Source organism: Mercenaria mercenaria, chromosome 3 (assembly GCF_021730395.1).
Source record: "Mercenaria mercenaria strain notata chromosome 3, MADL_Memer_1, whole genome shotgun sequence".
Lineage (NCBI taxonomy): Eukaryota > Metazoa > Mollusca > Bivalvia > Venerida > Veneridae > Mercenaria > Mercenaria mercenaria.
In genome coordinates this window covers 17,580,372-17,601,254 of record NC_069363.1, presented here as the reverse complement: position 1 = coordinate 17,601,254, position 20,883 = coordinate 17,580,372, and the positions used below count along the sequence as shown (strand labels likewise).

Below are 20,883 nucleotides of genomic sequence, written 5' to 3'. Positions count from 1 at the left end.
ATAAATAGATATTAGAATTGTTTTGAAACAGAAATTAATGTTCCTTATACCCCAGTCACACATACAGCGTGGATAGCTACGTCTAGCCACAGATAGAAACGTAGTAATCCGTATTGATACCTAATACCTGAGCCGTACCTTAAAGTAGTAATTCGTATCAATTCCTACCAATCCGTACGGCTCAGGTACGGATCGATACGGATTACTACATTTCTATCCGTAGCTAGACGTAGCTATTTGCACCATATGTGTGACTGTGGTATTAGGAAACCCTATATCAAGTGTGCTAAAATTATTCTGGTTTTTCAAAAATACTGCAGTCACAGGGTGTGGCCACTTAACCTTTGTCATATATGTATGTACTGGTTCCTATAGTGTTTGATATAAATTTAAACATACCTGCCATATTTCTAAAAATTTGGGAGATTGGTCAGACTGTGTAGTGCAAATATTTAATACCTTGTCAGAAACATCTATCCCAATTTCAGAATAATTGCAATATAGATATATAAATTGAAATATATATAAATGGATTATATATAAGATAATTAATTTCCTTGCATAATCCTCCAAAGCTGTTAAAGCAATCTGTGAAACTCAGGTGAGCAATCCAGGGCCATCATGGCCCTCTCATATATACATATTTCTTTTGTAGATGCAGCTTTTCTCTGGTAAATGACAGATGCAGGAACAATCTCATCACATGATCAAGTCTATGTAGAATGGATGTTAGTTTCAAGAATGCCATTTGTTGCCTACCCCAACATCACTTGCCACAGACAGATCCGCATCTTACCATCATATTATGTTTTTTTCTGTTGTATATAATAAAAGGCACATTTTATGCTTTTTTTTTTTTTTTTTACATCAAAATTTTGCGATGTTTAGTTGCATAATAATTATTATTATTCCCATATATACAATGTTTGTGGGGGCTTTACTAGAGTAATGTACATCATTCCAGTAAAGGATTCAGATTATTATAATGTTCATCATCATAGTACTACAAGATACATGACTTAGGGTTGTATCTGGAGGTCAAAGGTCAAATCATTTTATTTTGTGTTTGCTTCATATCTTATACAGGAAGACTTTATATGCCTGTTTTTGGAAACACAGGATGTATTATTTGATGGCGCATGCATCTGTACGTCATAATTCATATCCGTAGCATAACTTGATAACAATTAAAGGTATTTGCCTTTAAACTCGGCATGTAGGTAGGTGGGAATGAGACAATGTGCAGAGCACATGAATTAGGTCTGTAGGTCAAAGGTCAAGGTCATGAATATAGCTCAAAGGTCAAAAAGCTTTATTTTATGTCTGCTCTATATTTTCTTAACCGCTTGAAGGATTTTCATAAAACTTGAAGAGTTAGGAAGATGACATGCAGACTACTTTCCTTCCTTGTATCAGTGTCCAGGGGTATTTGTCACCTTCAGTGATACTTCTAGTCATAATTCTAGAACATATAAAATAAAACTTGAATTTAAAAGCCTGACGTGCAAAGCAATAAACTAGTAGGAATGTATGGTTATGGTTTACGAAAAAATATACATTAAGATGTAAACAAAATTGATGTCAAAACATTGAAAACTTACAGAATATCTGATATGCTTTGGTCATTACAATATTTATCTACACGTCCCTAGATGATGTATATATGTTGTGCGTGAACACAGTGTTCATACTTTTTATTTTATTTTTGATTTCTGTAAAAGGATTCATATTGGTAATGTGTCAAGAGTAAATGTGTGTCAATTTTTCATTCCATATATAGTTACATTTTAACATTTTATTACAAAAGTAATTTCTTTAATTTTGGAAAAGCTGGTTCTATTATTTTGTATAAGAAACATATTTGTATTAAGGGAGGTAACTTAAACTAAGATGTAATTTTCAAATAAGTAATATTTTACATGGTTTTGCTTGTGTCAGACACATAAGAAAATAAAAAGGGTTGTGAATGATTATTGAATACTTCATCCAATAAATGGGTTCATATTAAAGAAATAATATATAGAAAAACTGTGTTTTAACGTTATTAATGCACAGAAAGAGGTTATTTGTCCATGGAATAATTTCACGAGGGTGTAGCCTGAGTGAATTATTCTGGCGACATATAACCGATCTTGGGTGTATTAATTTAGGTAAAAGTCCAGGCTGTCTAGCGTCCCTAAAATTCCTACTTTTTCCTATTTTTTTTCAGTTTTGCTAAAATTCCTATTTTTTTTTAAAAATCAAAGGAAATTCCTAAAAAGGCCCTATTTTTTCACAAAGATTCCTACTTTTTTAACTTTTTTGCAATGATCAAAAAGAGAAAATGTTTTAAATGTTGTTTAAAAGTTCTTCTAATTCAGAAAAAAACAGTTTAGCACAGTTCAAAGCAGTTTACCAGTGGATCCATGTGTTCAAACAGTGGAAAGCTGGCAGACGTCTTTTCTGTAAATAAAGCACTATTTGTGAGTTACTTTTATGTCAATCACATAAAGGTAAGCATGGTCTTTAAAGTCCATATTTTAATTTGAAAATTCCTAAATTTAGCCCTAAAATTTCCTTAAAATTGTACCAAATTCCTAATTTTAGCCCTATTTTTTTGTACAAATTGCCCTAAAATTAGCCCTAATTTTTTGTCAGGGTATGCTAGACAGCCTGTAAAACACAATTTTGCTATACATTATTTCAATTCTAATAAGCCTTTAATCTAAAACTGTGGATAATATATAGAAGCGCTCTTTCTTGGTCAGAAGAAAAACATTGACGTCAGAGCATGTTAATGGACGTCATTTTAGCGTAAGCTTGTTTTAACAGAATCAAACATCAGAATTTGTATTTCTTAATGGTTTTGAACACAGTTTATAACAGTTCTTTTACTACCTCAAAATGTGACATGGCTGTATAATTTAGACTGGTTAGTATGAATCTGAATCAAAGATAGACTATGTTTTATATTAAATGCAAAATGTTTTTGAGCTTTGTGAGTTTATCCGTGTTGTCTGAAAATAAGATTTACATACTTTCATATGTTGAGGTAGCACAAAATCTGGACACGATTTATTTTGATAATGAAATCAATGTAGCATAATTATATTCATTGAAAGAACAATGGTTTTGTTTTTATGTCTCATGCACTTTGGTTTGTATTTTGAATGCAAATGTTTGTTACATGCTAGTGAGGACTTGTTTAGCATGACAGTGATATATGTCCACTTTAATCATCCATCCTTCAGAATGTTAAAACCAAATAATGTTTTTATGCTCTCCGAAGGGGAGGGGAATGCATAAAGTCATCACCTTGTCCGTCCGTCAAACTTCTTGTCCGGAGGATAACTCAAAAAGTATTGAAGATACCAAGTTGTAACTTTATACAGTGATAGAGCTTATTGAGATGAAGTGCAGTGACAAGGAACCATAACTCTAGGTGGTCCCATTTTAGAATTATCTCCCTTTTTTTTGAAAACTTTTTCTTAGGCATAACTCAAAATACTGTGTAAACTATTGACATTATACTTTACATATTTATATAGATCAATGAGAGGGAGTGCAGTGTAAAAGAACCACAACTCTTGCTGACACATTTCTCCTTAACATAACCTCAATGACTGAAAAGCCCCTTGCGCTACAGTAATTTTGGGGAGCATCCATCAGTGTTACCTATTGCCTTGTTTTCCACAATTTTACCAACTTTTCGGAGTGACCATAATTTAAGTGATACAGGGCTGTATACTTTAAAGGCCTAGATTCACTACTATATAAGTGTCCCCCCCCCCAATCCAATATACAACTCCCATCTTATGTGCTGCTTATCAGCGATTATGTAATAGTAACTGATTAGAGGGCAATTAGCACAGCAGGGACCCCAAGTAGACCATGAAGATGTGTGCAGTGGAGTTGAAAGAAATTAATTTTTCTTCAGTGAATGTGGAATGATAATAATAATTATTAATAGTTTGATATTATATAGATGATAATCACTATTACTTTAATGTTATAGTAATAATAATTATAAAAATAATCATAATCATTATCATTATTATTATTATATTACATATAGGATGATAAAAGATACAGTAATAATATTGAAAATAATAATGATAATAAAACACAAGTATAGTGAAAACTTCATGAGTTCTATGTGCTGACAAACAATATTTTTCGAATTGGAAATTGCTTTTCTTGTGTTCATGTAATCAGTTATTGTGTCCCATCTATACTCAGTTTTCATTTTCAGTATGTTGCCAAAAGGGACTTTTTTCATGCTTGCTTTGTAACTTTAAAATTCACATTCTGTTTTCAATTTTAGACAAATGTTATTTACAGTATTTTGCAAGCTTTAGATGATTGAAAGTCACATTTTTCTGAAATATCACAATTCTCTAGAATAAAAAGTTGCATATTTCTTTAAGTTTCTCATTATTTCATTTTTTGTGAAAATAAGTTTCTGATTACTTTTTACTGTGTTTGATCAACAAATATTTTACTTTACTTAGAAATGCCTAAAAAAACTAGTATAACTTTAAAAGTTATCAATTATTCATTAATTTAAAATAAATTACATCGTTTCCCCTTCTTACTAATAGATACACTTGTAAGGTAGACTGACTCTCCAATAAACAATGACCCTTGTTTATTGGAACCATACTGTGATGGTCATCAGCCCCCAACTGTGCTGGTGAAGACAGAAATCCCTTGGCCCACTGCCAAAATCTAGGCCTTTAAATAATAATGATTTTATTTTCTAACAGACCTATTATTTCATGCCTGTGTGACAGACTTTGTTTAATTGACTTAGATTTTTTTCAGGGCTGTTCTAAATATGTTTGTCAGGCAACTCTTGAAGAGAACAGAATACATGTTTGAAAGTCCTTCTGTTCACACAGACAAAAGCGTAGAACCCCCAGGGTCTTAACACTTGGTTTTGCTGTAACTCTGTGATTCCAGCAGGTATGCAAATTTTGATTCCATACCTCATGTTTTTATTTCAATGTAAATGAGATGTGAAACCAAAATTTGTAGTCCTGTTTGGCGCCATATAACCTATACTGTGTTGGTGCGCCGTAAAAACCCAAATAAATACATAAATAAATATTGCACTGACGTATGCAGAATCTCATTTATACTGATAATTTAGTAGAAATTGTTCTGGAATATTACTCAATGATCCATTCTAATTATGTAGTATGTTAAAACTGGCCAGTTATCTTACTTCAAAATATAACTCTTTGTAACTTTTAGCATATCATGTTTGCAATTTTGCTTCACATCACATTTTAAATTTACAAATGCAACATCATGATAACTTCAACAAAACACCAGGTCCTGTCATACTTGTGGTTACTGCTTGCTATTTGCCTGAATTGTAATCCTGCTTTTGTCTTATACTGAAGGCGAACAAAGAAGAAGAAGTCTTATAGTGATTATTTTGTTTCTTCAGATAATTAAAACAATATTAATAACTTTATCTCAAACTAAACCATGAAAACTTCTAAGACGAGGTATGTTCCCAGTTGATGAAGTCTGCCTTTTTGCTTTTAATAAGCAATAATCATATTTTGGGGAGCATCCATCGTTTTACTGATATTTTCTTATTCTAAATGATTCCTGGCATCATGGCCACCATTTCAGTAAGATCCTACCATTCTGCCAGACTTCCAAGACCAGTTGAACCATATGATTGATCAGTTCTTAGAATCTTGACATTTTCAGATTCTGTATAAGTAGCCAGACTAACTTTCAGCTTGGTTGGCAGTGCAAGATCATGATTTTATAAGGTGTGGCAAAGTCTGGTAAATGTTTCAGACTATTTATAAGAAAGCTTTATCGTATTTTCCATGGTGCTTACAAAAATAAACAACCAACTTTTTAAATATCGTTATATTTAAAAACATTTATGTTATGTCATTGCCTGTTCTACAATAAATCAGTTCAAAATCCACGTTCTTAATAAAGTAGCTATGGCTTTCAAATGTTACACATTGACTTAAGTATACTAAAAGAAGATCCCTAGTTGCTTTGGGTCTGTGGCTCAAAGGTCAAAATCATTAGGGATCTAACTTGACTTTCTTTTTTTCTGGAATCTAAGACTTGAATTGTAAAGTGTACAGTTTTCAAGCCTTTCACAAGTAAGTCCGGCTACAGGAAAGACTTGGTTAAGGTCACATGGACCCAAATTAACTGTCTCCTTTTTTGTCAATTTCATCAAAGTTAAATCACAAATTATTTCATTTCCTCATAATGGTTTTGAAACTTGCATATATTTATGAATACATGAAGACATGAATTATCATAAATTTTCAGACATTTTTAGCTCATCTGATTTTTTGAAAAAAAAATGATGAGTTATTGTCATCACTTGAGCGGTTGTCAGCGTCGGCGTTGCCTGGTTAAGTTTTATGTTTAGGTCAGCTTTTCTCCTAAACTATCAAAGCTATTGCTTTGAAACTTGGAATACTTGTTCACCATCATAAGCAGACCCTGTACATCAAGAAACATAACTCCATCTTGCTTTTTGCAAGAATTATTGCCCCTTTTGGACTTAGAAAATCAGTTTTCTTGGTTAAGTTTTATGTTTAGGTCAGCTTCTATCCTAAACTATCAAAGCTATTGCTTTAAAACTTGCAACACTTGTTCACTATCATAAGCTGAGCCTGTACAGCAAGAAACATAACTCCATCCTGCTTTTTGCAAGAGTTATGGCCTTTTTGGACTAAGAAAATATCAGATTTCTTGGTTAAGTTTTATGTTTAGGTCAACATTTTCTCTTAAACTATCAAAGCTATTGCTTTGAAACTTGCAACACTTGTTCACCATCATAAGCTGACCCTGTACAGCAAGCAACATAACCACCCTGCTTTTTGCAATAATTATTGCCCCTTTTGGACTTAGAAAATCATTTTCTTGGTTGAGTATTATGTTTAAGTCAACTTTTCTCATAAACTATCAAAGCTATTGCTTTAAAACTTGCAACAGTTTTTCACCATCGTAAGTGGACACTGTACATCAAGAAACATAACTCTATACTGCTTTTTGCAAAAATGATGGCCCTTTTTAGACTTAAAAAAGTCATGGGTAGGACAATATTTCTATTATACAAAAAAATCAGATGAGCGTCAGCACCCGCAAGGCGGTGCTCTTGTTAAACAAATACATTTTCCTTTATACTTTTATATTACTAGATACCAGTGTGGTCTTATGAGCTGTAATATGCTTATAATGTTGAGAAATGAAAAAAAGTTCATAGCAGTAATTGAATATTACAGCAGTATTGTTCAATACCCTGTTGTAGTTGAGATAATGACCATTAATGAAAATAGCTCATACTGGCCTTTGGTTTTAGCAATTTGGTTTTGACATAAATAAAATATAACATGTTACAACATAAAGTATATTGTGTAGGAAGCAGTAAGCATATTTCTAAACACACCATATATGTGTTTTTGTTATAAATGTCCATTAATAACAAATGATAATAATCTATGTTTTCTTTCCTCTAGGTTTTGGCCTATGCCCAGTAGCACTATTTTGGGATGTAAAACCCATAGCACATTTACGTATGCCTGAAGGACCAAATCATCATTTATTTAGTTGTGTAATTTTGACAGAGATGTTCAATACGTTTTTATGTACATACTGGTTTATATACCGTGTTTCAGTAGATTGTATATGTAATGTCCCTATGTTTGAATTTGTGATAATACCTTCTTTTATACCATTGTTAGATACTCTCCACATGTTGTCATTACTGAAGAAAGATGTTCTAATAAAATGTGCAATAAGAATATAATTGTAGTTTGATTGATATTATAACTAACTGAGTGGATTTCCAGGACCTTTCCAATTCATTTGTGGAGAACCCCCAAAAAACTTAATCAGGTTTTATACAGCTTTATGTCAGACAGATGTAAACTTCTACAGTCCAAAAAAATGCAATGTTCTAGCTGTGCGTTCTTAAGTTTGAGCAGTTACTTTGCAGTCCTATAACATGTATTTACCACATAAAATATCCCAATACAAAACATTTAACTGTTAAAGATTTGTTAGTCTATATGGAGACGGATGTTACTTAGTAATGTTTCTTGTGCAGTTCATGGGAAAATCTCGAATGAATGCTGGTGAATTAATTAAAAATGTTAGACGTGTAGAACAAAGGGTATAATTAATTGGGGAATAATTAGTGAGTGTTATGCTGTAGGCAATACCACCTATCTGTCCAGGTACAGTTCAGCCAGGTGGTTTATAAAACGTAAAACGTTAGAAATGTACGTATTGTCTAATGCACATTCTGTTCAAGCAAGAAACCGAAGCAGCACTGTAGTGTACATGTTACCTTTACCCTGCTAAATTTCTAAAATGGACTGGCTATCATTCAATTTAGGCAGTACTATTTATTATTCAAAGGAGTGTTCACTGCAAATTTACTTACTGAATAGCGAACAGAACAGACCAAGATCAGCCTACAAAAACCTTGGTCTGCACTAGTCGCAAAGGCAGAATCACTTGCCGTCAGAAGGGTAAAGGTTTATATGAAACAATATCCTCTCTGAACACATGAAACTGGATGAAACAGAGTGACAATTAATGCTATTTACAGAACTACTGCATACAATCATAAGTATGTATATCCAGCATATTGCTTGATTAGTTTAATATGTAATAGTGCGCGTTTATATGACCGTAAGTTCAACTCAAGGTGTTTCAATCCTTTCATGACAATCGTATTTCGTCAATTGTCAGTTGTTCACTATGTTATTAGTTTATAAGACAATCTTTTTAAATAAAAATGCAGGCATTGTTACTGAAAAAGCCAATTGGAAAATACAGTGTTTGTTAAAATGACATCCACAAGTAACTGTTGTCGATTCTTGCAGTTTTTCAGTTGTCCCTCGTGAAGGTCTCGGAGTTGTATTTATTTCATGCGGGTCTATGCGTGACTTTGTCGGGCAGTATTCTCCTTTACGTCTTTTATCGCTTTGGTCGCGCATTAATACTGACTTGACGTTTGTCCAGAATATATCCTGCTCTTTGACAACTGTTGCTCTGAAATATATAGTGTGTATCACTACCAAATTAACATGCAGTCTAAGTATAAAGAGCTCTGATCTTTGCCCTTTCTCAGTAGTATCGCGTTACCAAAATCTACATGCTCCTACCATGCTAGATAATATTGGTGGCGTAAATAGTTTAGATCAAGGAGCTAATGTTAAAGGTTGTAGTTTAGGAAGCGTAACTTTCTTACATAAAAAGCTAAGACTTATTTTACTTTTACTTTTTATACAGTAGATTGCAATATTAGTCTCTGGAAATCTTACGTTCTGGAAAATGTCAAAATAACGGAATACGGTCACAAATTTAAAGGAGTTTAAAATTATTACCTGGTTAAAGCTACGCTCTCAATTTGATTATGTCAACTTAAGTTCATTTACTTACGTGAAATAAAGATGACCAATCATAGCTGCTGGCGCGTTCCATCTAAAAACGGCTTTTCCAAAACTCTGGTTTGTTCTGTGTGATATGGCACTCTGAAATCAACAAATATACTGAACATTTCTCCTTTAGAAATAATAAAAAATGGTACAGCTCAGTTTACGTTTGAGAAAGAATTTTGGAACCTTTTGAAATACACGTTCAATTTGAGTTGCCACTGAATCCTGATTGAATCACGTTCATGCGGAAATTTCCGCGAGGCAAATTACTTTACTCGGTATTTTGAAAAAAAAAATCAAAGTGTATTTCGGCTTTGTTTATCCACCAGACAATACCATTTTAAAGCAGCGTAATTTTTACAGATTCGGGGGGAGTTTTTTGGACGGGATTTGCCTGGCGGGGTTGTCTTCGGAAAAGCGCAAGTTGCATTACAACCGTCCGTGCCAAATAATATTACAAAGATGTGGAAAGAATATTTTTCAATAAATTTAACGATTTATGACGTAATTGTAACTAAAAATGGTGCGTATGATATCTGCACGAATTATGAGGCGTAGAGAGCGGTCGGGACATTTTATTCGAGTTTTCCTTTTTTTGTAATTGAAAATATATGGCATTTCTAGCTTCTTCACTTACTTGCTTCTATGCTGATTTTGATGTCTCTTTTTTCATAAGTTAATTTTGATTATAGTAACTTGCAATTTTCAATATCCCCCAAACCTATCAAGCCTTGAACGCCACTGAAATTTGACCGGCTTGCCTATTTTAAGTAGTAGAAATCCAGAAGTATTGTTATTATTCAGGTCAATCTCTTTGAAAGTGACAATTTACTTGTGACCTGACCCGATCAAACAGAGACTGTCGATACTTGCTTGCCTGCGTTCGATGCTTCCAAAAGATCTGAGCCGCGCCATGAGAAAATCAACACAGTGGCTTTGAAAGAGAACAGCATGGATCCAGACCAGCCTGCGCATCCGCGCGGTCTGGTCAGGATCCATGCTGTTCTCTTTCAAAGCCTATTGTAATGAGAGAAACCAGTAGCAAACAGCATGGATCCTGTCGCGCAGGCTGGTCTGTATCCATGCTGGTCGCAAAGCCACTGTTGGTTTTTTCATGGCACGGCTCAATTCTTACAAATCTCAAGAACTGTAGCAACAGCAGCTTTCGTGTGGTGTCTGTAAAGTACATAGACTCGGGTTCTTTTGAATCCTAAAGTCCAGTCAGTTCTTAACCCGGTGCCGAGGGCATGAGGATTACTGCACGTGTCATTACCTCTCACAAACAGACTCGATTAAACCGAGTCTTCTATTATTATTACTATATTATTTGCTTTGTTACGTTCTGTGTCTTGTAGACTTTTTTAAAAAGTAGTTTACTAACGCCCAAAAACACTTAACTTGTAATTAACTATCCGATGTTTTATATAAACAATTGATGAGATATTACGCGCACGAGAAACCTTTCTATGTACCTGTATTTAATGAAGCATTATTTTACAAATATTCTGTCAGTAATTGCACGCTCGGTCCGTAAAAAATAACTTTGCCATAAGCCAAGAAACATTATCTTAATTGAAAAAGTACTGCTGAATATGTTTCATGCAACTTATTTGACGTACGTTAATTGACGGAGATGGCTAAATGACGAGGAGGGGCTTTGCTAAATATCGAGGTCATTGAACGCTGCAAATTGCCCAATAGCGTAACATTTGAATTTGTAAAGTGAGTGAATATAAAATCTACAATACAACCTGATGGGTACTGAGGGCGAGGCGGCTGAGACCATTCATTATTGTTGAACCAGCCTTTTTTCCCTTAATGTAGGCCCTACATGCAGAATTATTGTCAACAGAATAAAACCGTAAAAAGTAAACTCCTTTTTTAGATCGTCAGATTTTTGGAACAAGATCAACAAGGTATTTTCTTCACTTGAGCGTCGGTGTCGGAGTCGGTTAAAATTTTTGTTTAGGTCGACCTTTTCTAAAACTTTATCAGAGCTAAAGTTTGAAACTTTGCACACTTGTTTATCACCATTAGGTGACTATGTAGGTCAAGAACCATAACTCTGATATGCATTTTGTCAGAACTATGGCCCTTTTTGTACTTAGAAAATTTGAGTTTCTTGATTAAAATTTTTGTGTAGGTCCACCTTTTCTAAAAATCTATATGAGCTTCAACTTCGAAACTTTGCACACTTGTTAATCATTATTAGGTGACTAAGTACGTCAAGAACCATAAGTCTAACCTGCATTTTATTAGAATTATTGCCCTTTTTGTACTTAGAAAATCTGAACTACTACTCTTTTCTTACATATTGTCTATGACTTGCAGAAGAGCGATGACACCATCAGGCGGTGCTCTTGTTTCTGTAATTTATACTTAAATTAAACAGAATTGTTGACATCCTAGGCTGAATAGGACATTATCCATAGAAATAACCATGTAGATCTACACATGATGCAGTTCTGACTAGCTTATTTTTGTTGCATCTTTTCGGCAACTTCGTACTCGTCTTCTGTCTGACATTTACACCACAGGGACAGTAACGTACTTAGGATACAGTATGGGTCCATGAGCCATATACACTTCAATATATTACAATTATAATGTTTTCTCAGAAAAAAAAATGCTATAAAGTCCATTTTGAAAAATTGTTTGCCCCTGTGACAATGAGCCATCTAATGCACGCACACATGCACCCTCGCTCGCACGCACGCACATACAATACTACATACATGTATGTGCATGTCCTTGTTGAACAAAAAATGAATAAACACGTTATACTCACGTCCTTATGGTTCAGGCACGGCATTGTTTTCATTAAGTTTTGATCCTCGGGCAACACAGTGAAAACTCCCAGGGGCTGATACTGAAATACGTGACTACAATCGGCTCTTCTAGCTTGCATAAAGAACCCACGGAAAAAGTAGCCCTGTGTTGCCCTCAACGTTACTGAAGTGAAAGTTTCCCGTCATTTAACAAACATGCAATTGCGAAACACATGGGTTAATTTTACTTGATTCTAATTACAAGTTTAAGCGGGGCCGCCTCCATGACTGGGTGGTTACGGTCGCTGACTTGAAATCTCTTGCCTCTCACCAATGTGGGTTCGAGCCTCACTTGGGGTCTAGAATTTTTCATGTGAGGTAGCCATCCAGCTGGCTTACGGAAGGTCCCTCGGATACTACATCAGTGCACGCTCGTGAAGAAACAATGCCCGGAGGTGCACATGTAGTATTCCTCCATCACGAAAAGATGAAAAGTCGCCATATGTCCTAAATTGTGTCGGTACGACGGTAAACCCAACAAAAATAAAAATAAAGTAAATAACGGTAAAATAAAGAAGTGAATTTTAATGAGTGTTTTAGTCGTTGGAATTCGATGACGTAAAAAGGAGGCACCATTCGTTCGATAACTTGTACCCATAAAATTGAAATGCTGAAATTTTAGGAATTGCCTACAGCACTCGTTAAAGTTCACTTCCTTGTTATGCCAATATTTTAACTCATGTAGGTTTATGATGATAACAAGAGGACCGTGGCGGCCAACGATCGCTCACCTGAGCTTCACAGCTCAAATAGGTAACATTTTTGGTAATCTAAGAAACATTTCTGCCAATATACTGTGAAAACTGACCTGCCTTATCAAGGCTTTTTTTTGACAAAACAATTCAGTTTAAATGATTTTAGAAGGTCACCAAAGGGATATATGTGTTGAATTATTTTTACGTCAGATATAAAGTACTTGCTGCAAGGTTATTTAGAGAACCAGACAAAAATGAATAATCGTGCTAAAGGATCATCCAAGATACATTTGTGTTAAATCATTATTTGTAAAATCTTGGTAAATGGTCATCCAAGGGACATTTATCGAGGGCTGAGCGCGAAACTATTGTATCTTGTTCCTTATTCAAATACAATTTACAATAGTTTCGCGCTCAGTCCACGTTACAGAATCTGGCTAAATGTTTCAAAGTTTAGGTTTTAAAAGTTGCAATGTCAGCCAGAAATCTGCATAGAATGGAATTTATTTCAACAGTAGTGGTAGAGGACTATCCAAGACACTTCCAGGCCAAAACTTCAAGAAAAGTGAAGGAAATGACGGACGAAGAACGGTGAATGATTTCTAGTATATTAGCTCACTCCGAGAACTTTGTGCCACATTTCTGCTTTCAGACTTCGAGTTAAAATGAACGTCTCACCTTGCACTTCCTCCCAAGGGGTATATACGTTCTGTGAAAGGTCTATCTCGAATGGCGGCTCGGACGTCTGCGCATCTACATGATGACCCTCAGGAAACATATTCCTACACACGTGTTCTGTTGCAGGAGGTCCATAGTGATAGCACGTGCATACACACAACTGCGTGCATAGTATGACAACCAGTTGGTATAATGTTCTTTGCCGCATATTTGTTCTTTATCTTTATAAAGGTAATGAAAAAAATTGCAGACCTAGTCTGATAGTTTGGGTGACAATCAATCTCGAGTGTTTGGGTTTACGTAATGCTAGTCAGAATTTCAATAGTACAAAAGGTGTTATTTTTCCAGAGTAAATCTGTGAACGGTTTTTGCTAAAGGTTATAAAGATAAAAATGTCTGACATATAAAAGTGTTTTAATACTGAAACATTGAAAAATACTTAATTAATTTTAGCTTACCCTGAAGTAAAGGCTCCTCTTGCAATGGAATCTTAATATAACTATATACTTCCACGTCACTCTTTCAAAGTACTGTTATAATTAATCATTAATCATTTTTAAAAATATTTCCTAAGCGTTTCAGGTTGCGCAAAGTATTTCGACAAAGCTAATGAAAGTTGTTATAATTATCAAAAGATTAAAACATTACCTTGGCAAATGATATTCCACTCGTGTTTGTTTATAAATCTAGGTATGATTTTCCACTTGTGTTTGTTTATAAATCTAAGTAGTTTTACTGTTGTTTCATCGTAATATTTTATTAATTAACCTAATTGGTGTCTTTGTCCTTAGGAAATTTTTCCGACACTTCAAAGGTCGGAGAATTTGTCTTAGTGACGTCGTGCGGAAAGAAACGACACTTTGTCTGCCAGGCATGTTTTTGTTTTTCCTCATCCAGCGGGTGAATACGTTACTTGTATAAATCTTTCTCATATAAATAGTCATAATTACTTTGTTATGTTTTCATTTTCCCCTCATTTATTTATGTGTCGGTCGTCAAAATGATTCACCTGATATAACGTTTTATCATGAAAAAATAAGCATTTTAAACAACTCACTTTTCATAAATCTTTAATACAAAAAAAAAATAAGAATGTAATTCATTATGTAAATAAGTTAGTAGAAAATGTGTTTTGTTATTGGTGTAAAGAATATTCTTCTTTTTAAAAATCTTTTTAATGGTCTTTTAAAAAATCACAGAGCCCATTCATTGTTCTCATGTGATGCTGTCAAGCGCCAAACCGAGCCGGAAATTGAATCGTCTTTTGAATTTATTTCGGATTAACGTACTTTCCGTTCAGATAGCTGTGTTTTATTTTCTACAGTCTTAGAAGAGTTTTTTTTTAAGTTTTTTTTTTCAAATGTAGAGAAGCTGATATGATTTTCACAAATGATTAAGAGCACCGTAAGACAGGCCGCATAAAAAGAACTGTAACGAGTACATGTAGTTCTCAATGAACGCGTTATACTTTAAGTCCTACGTAGCAGTTAGTAAGTCGTGCGTACGTAAGTCGTCCTTAGAGCTTGTAAGTCGTACGTTAGTAAGTCGTTCTTAGAGCTAGTAAATCGTACGTAAGTAAGTCGTTCTTAGAGCTAGTAAGTCGTACGTTAGTAGTCGTACGTACGTAAGTCGTTCTTTGAGCTTGTAAGTCGTACGTTAGTAAGTCGTTCTTAGAGCTAGTAAGTCGTACGTAGGAGATAACATTTCCAAAGTAGGAGATAGTAGGGAAAACACAAGAACAAATTTCCAACGGGGTTAGCAACGTTCGAAAAATGCAACTTGCACCACTTGGACGTGTACAAGACTCACACGCACGCACGCACGCACACAAGCGCGCGCGCACACATACACACAAACGCACGAGCGCGCACAAAGACAAAGCAAACATACGAGAACAAAATAAACAAATAAAGGAACATAGTGGGGCACCGCCTTGGAATTCTCGTAAGTCATATGTAGGAGTTGGTGTGTCACGTAGGAGCTAGGACGTCGTGATAAGGAATACTACAAATCTCTATGCTAACACCAAAACGCTTCTATATATATGTACACGTAAACAACTATATTTTGTCATTATGATGATATCCTGTCATATTATATGCATTTTAGGCCTAATTTAGATTTATCAAATATGTCATAACCTGTCGAAACGTTTACGTTTGGTTTGATATATTTTTTTCAGGCTTCATAAGGTATTAAACCTTTTCAGGGTTATTCAGTAAGTACAAAAGTCATTTTACAAATACCAGGGAGAGTTTAAAGATGAACCTCACTAGGAAAATGAATAGAATATCCAGCAAGCCACTACCTTGAAATATGTTAGTTTACAGTTCCAAGCAAACGCGTGACAAACCATGGCATACTTTGGCATGGCAGTCGTTCATGCGACGCAGACGATGGACATGGTGCATGTCACGAGTGAAAGACGGCAAAGCTTATTCTGCAGATGATAGTTCAGGCATCATGTTACAGCAGTCTGAAATTCAGACTCAAGTGATCGTATCTACGTCATAATGGTACCTACCTGCAGATGAGTTTTCTTGCTGTCTAAATAGTTCGTAAGTTTTGTGCTAAAACACTATGGTACGGTATTCTGTTGGGACAGTAGTTGTTCCTACACTTCGCCCTACAGATTTGAAAGGATGACATTGCGATACTACGATACGAAGGTATGATGCAATGGCATGGATATACGATGCCAAAACGCGATAATACGACATCAATATCGTCACAATTGCATCGTGTTTTCGCATCGTGTTATGGTAATAGTGCCCCTCGGCCTGAGGGCGAAATACGATATTACGATGCGAAAACAAAATGTGAAAGTGAGGCGTTATCGCAATTTCTTAATTCTGCCCTTAAGTCCAAGTGTCGTTAGTGTACGGTGTTCCGTTTGGACAATCATGACTTTTTATTTAATACAAGTATACGGGACTACGCATTTCTAACCGGAAAGCGATGGTACGATGATGAAATCGCGATGGTACGATGGTGAAATGTCGATGTAATATCGCGTTTTCAACATCGTACCATCGCGTTTTCACCATCGCACCATCGCGTTTTCATCATCGTACTATCGTGCCATCGCGTTTTCACCATCGTACCATCGCCTTCCGGTTAGAAATGCGTAGTCCCGTACACTTGTATTTTTGTCAACTATAGACAAATGTATCTCAATGTATTTTGTGAGAAGAAATTTACCATTTAGATTCTGCTGTTTTGCAAAATGTTTTACAAAATGTTCAGTGCTTAGTTCATTCGAATATTCGGAAAAAAATATAAGATCATAAGAAATAAATAAAAACCAAATGAAGGAACCAGTATGTTCGTCTGTCTAATTTACCAAAATTCGCTTTCATATACGCGCGAAAATGGCTTCTGTCGCTGTCAGACTAGCCTGGGAATCCAGTCTGACAATTTCTAACTTTTTTTTCTACCTGCAAATTGATAATATCAGAGACTCGATGAATGCCAATTAACACCAATTAGCGCAAATTTAGTCGGATCTTTAATGCATAGATATTATGTATTATTTCTTCTGACAAACCACAAATATTATCAACGGCTTCCCAGGCTACTGTCAGACGCACTCTATGGAACAAGCCCAGGAAAAGCAAAAATACTACAAAATCTCTTTCCTTCTCACACGAAGGTGTTAATTAGGTTCTTACTGAGGGGATATGATTGCAAGCAATATCTATTTGAGACTGGTTTCTCTGGAATCTGGTATATACAAAGTTTCAACAGTAGTAAATGGCTTATAAAAGCAACGTACCAAAAGCTAAAAGATATGTATTTACAAAACTGGAGATCCGAAATCAGCAATACGTCAGATTCAAATGTCTACAAATATATTAAGAGTAACTTCTCAAGAAGTCCATACATAGATAAACTACCTCTTTATTCATCTAAAAAGTTGTGTCTATTTTTAACAAGAAATCATCGGCTTCCGATTGAACTGGGGCGATGGCAAAATATAGCTTTGATAGATTAAGGAAAACTTAAAACATAAAATTAAAGACCCCCGAATAAAACTAAGTTTTGAGTATATAGAAAAAAAAGATGTTACATCTAAATCCTAGTTTCCTAATTAACATACAGTACTTATCATTGTAAGGGACCTATTTTAATATATGTATACATGTACATCAACTACAAGGATAAAACATTCCAGTTTTCTACAATATTAAAAAGACTTATTTCTACAGTATAAAACAGCTTATTAGTGGTGAGATAACATTATCTATACAAATATGAGTTTCTTAATTGTAAAATATCATAGCAGGCTTTGGCACAGCATCTAATTAACATATTGTTGGAGAATAAAGTAAGCATTTTTTCAGCATTCGACTGCAAGTTAAAATTTGTTACCTTTTGGCACTTAGCAAACAGCACATTTCTAATATTTGAATACATAGGGCATTGTAAGATAACATGACTCTCATCTTCCACACACCCAATACAAAAAGGGCAAACACGGTTCTCAGGAGACAAATTCATGTATCTACCAGTTTCTAACATAAGTGGGGCTACACCACAGCTGAACTTGGCAAATGCTGACCTATGAGTACCAGGTAAAACCACATTACAGTATTCTTCAGTACATTACTCTTTTTTGAAAAGACAGTAACGGTTCTTAGTTTCTTTCTACCATTGCCTCTTACAGCATTTGTTCTGCTTACAGTATTTTTCCAGTCATTTTTGTATTTTCAAACATAGTACTAGAAACCTTATCACAAAGTTTTCTTTTTGATACAGTCAAATGACGATTACAAAACATAACTAAATCTAACTCTATAAAAGTTTGTTTTACACTAAAAACCCAATTCTTACAACTAGGCTTTGCATTATCTCTAGTCCAGAGAAAAATTCTTCTATTGATACGACTGTTATCCATTGTAATTAGTCTATACCACAAATTACACACTGTTTTATATTGTTTAACTAAAGGTGGTAGCCATCCCATATCACCAGCCACAGCGGCAGTCGGTGTGTATTTTCCAACGCCAAGAAAGAATCGTAATGGTCTGTTCTCTACTGCATTAATACATGAGTAAGACCGAGTACCCCAAATGGCAGATGCATACGAGATGACAGGCCACACAGTTGAATTATACAATTTACTAAAAACTGAAAAGGACATACCACCTAGACTCTTATATCTGGCTATAAGTAGACCAAGAGCTCTACTGGCGCTTTGAGCCACAGATTTGACTGTTAGATTATAATCTAAATGCTCAGTGAGTAGCATTCCTAAGTATGTATATTTAGTAGTATATTCTAATATATTATCTCCACACTTAAACACAAAATCTGACCTTGACAAGGATTGTGGTCTGCAATGAACAATGTTACTCTTATTACAATTGATAACCATACTATTCAATGTACACCAACTGTTAAGAACATGTAACATGGACTGTAAGTCCTCCTCATTCTCAGCAATCAATACTAAATCATCAGCATAACACAAAATGCAAACCTGCTTGTTGTGTAACTGGATTACATACATACTAAGGGACACAACAACGCTGTATCAGCAACACTATTAGGACACTGAGTTATTGTTACTGTGTTATATAATAGGCATGTTTTATTGTCAAGTATTCAGTATTGTAGTTGCACTTGTATCATGCAGATTAAAATGTATTAACCTTTAAGAGTGTTATTCATATTGGGTCTCGAACCCTAACTTGGTTTATCCTGACAAGTAAATGACATAACATGGTGTCAGAAGTGAAAAACTGACACAAAGTGGACTTACATTAAATTGTAAATTAATATGGATTAACATTAAATTGTTTATAACAGAGTGCAACATTAAATTGTTGGAATAATGGCGAAATTATCACCTCCAGAAAATTTCGATTTTACGAATCCGAGCAAATGGAATGAGTGGAAACAAAGATTTTCATTCTATCGAACTGCATCAAAACTGCATAAGGATGATGGAGAGATCCAGGTGGCTACATTAATTTATACAATGGGTCAAAATGCAGACAATCTGTTGAAATCCTTCAATCTATCAGCTGATGATAGCAAGAAATTTGAAAAAGTCTTGGACGAATTTGATAAACATTTCAATCCAAAGAAAAATGTTATACATGAACGTGCAAAATTTCATTCAAGACGACAAAATCAAGGAGAGACCGTTGAGTCATTCATACGAACACTTTACGAATTGTCTGAAAATTGTGCATTTCCAGGAGACACCAAAAATGAGCAAATAAGGGACAAAATTGTGATTGGAATATTAGATACAAATTTATCTGAGAAAATGCAATTAGAATCAGAACTCACACTTGAAAAGGCAGTTCAAATGGCTAGACAAAGTGAAATCGTAAAACGACAGGTCAAAGATCAGCACGATAAAGAGCGAGGGTCAGCGGACGAGGTCAGCCGTGGAGCCAGACCAAAACAGTCTTTGGGAGAATATCGGGCGCCGAAGCAAAATCCAACAAAAAAGAAACAACATAGGACACCAATGCCTAAAGGACAAAAACAATGTACTAGGTGTAACCGGACGCATATTCAGGGAAAATGCCCCGCAAAAGGGAAAAACTGTCTCAAATGTGGAAAGATGGATCATTTCTCTGTGTGCTGCAGAACTAAAACACTAAATGAACTCGCAGAAAAAAGTGATTATCTGGGAACAGTAGAAGCAGGAGATGGTCAATGGAGAGCCAAACTAAAGGTGAGACATTTGTTAGTCTGTTTTAAGATAGACACTGGGGCTGATGTTACGGTGATACCTGAAAATGTAAACTTATCTCTAGGAAGTCCAAATTAAAGAAAACAAACAAAAACCTATTTGGCCCTGGAAATAAGAAATTGAATGTCTTAGGTTCTTTTACCGAAACGTTATCAAGCCAAAACAAGTACTCAGTAGAAGAAATATATGTCGTGCGTGGCATTGATCGTAGTCTATTGGGCAGACCTGCAATTATCGGTTTAAATTTGGTCAAGCTTAACATCGATGAAGTTACTTCGGTAGATTTTGTTAAGCGCCACCATCCTAGATTGTTCAGGGAGCTAGGACAGTTAGACGGAGAATACCGTATTTCCCTTAATGAAGGAGCGAAACCGTTTGCTCTAGCGTACCGCGGCGCGTACCTATTCCATTGCTTCCAAAAGTAAAAGCTGAACTTGAAAGAATGGAAAAGTCGGGCGTCATTTTCAAGGTCGATCAAAGCACTGACTGGTGTGCAGGCATAGTCTGTGTACCAAAAAGCGATTCTAACGTTAGAATATGTGTTGACC

At 35.1% G+C, this 20,883-nt stretch overlaps 2 protein-coding genes across 4 annotated transcripts in view; one reads left to right on the top strand and one right to left on the bottom strand.

Annotated features, from left to right (window-relative positions):
* Nucleotides 1–8,474, top strand: part of LOC128555512 (SCY1-like protein 2) — a 503,011-nt gene extending 494,537 nt beyond the window's left edge. For all 3 annotated transcript variants that reach the window (XM_053537940.1, XM_053537941.1, XM_053537939.1), the window contains one exon: nt 656–8,474. In XM_053537940.1, the coding sequence (XP_053393915.1) occupies nt 656–679 (24 nt within the window). In that variant the 3' untranslated portion in view covers nt 680–8,474. The remainder of the gene's footprint in view (nt 1–655) is intronic.
* A 153-nt stretch (nt 8,475–8,627) lies between these two features.
* Nucleotides 8,628–14,401, bottom strand: LOC128555513 (putative ferric-chelate reductase 1). The gene is made up of 5 exons (XM_053537942.1): nt 14,272–14,401; nt 13,624–13,844; nt 12,211–12,374; nt 9,427–9,518; nt 8,628–9,036 (listed from the first exon to the last, which is right to left on the bottom strand). Exons 2-5 carry the CDS (start codon nt 13,829–13,831, stop codon nt 8,754–8,756), a joined length of 747 nt encoding a protein of 248 aa, XP_053393917.1. The 5' UTR covers nt 13,832–13,844; nt 14,272–14,401; the 3' UTR covers nt 8,628–8,753.
* Between the last annotated feature and the right edge of the window lie 6,482 nt (nt 14,402–20,883).

Excerpts from the sequence above, each read along its gene's own strand:
- LOC128555513 (XM_053537942.1), bottom strand. The coding sequence starts at position 13,831 with ATGCGGCAAAGAACATTATACCAACTGGTTGTCATACTATGCACGCAG. Across the intron at positions 12,375-13,623 it reads CCCTTGGGAGGAAGTGCAAG|TAACGTTGAGGGCAACACAG; the intron begins GTGAGACGTTCA and ends CTTTCACTTCAG. Across the intron at positions 9,519-12,210 it reads CGTGCCTGAACCATAAGGAC|AGTGCCATATCACACAGAAC; the intron begins GTGAGTATAACG and ends TGTTGATTTCAG.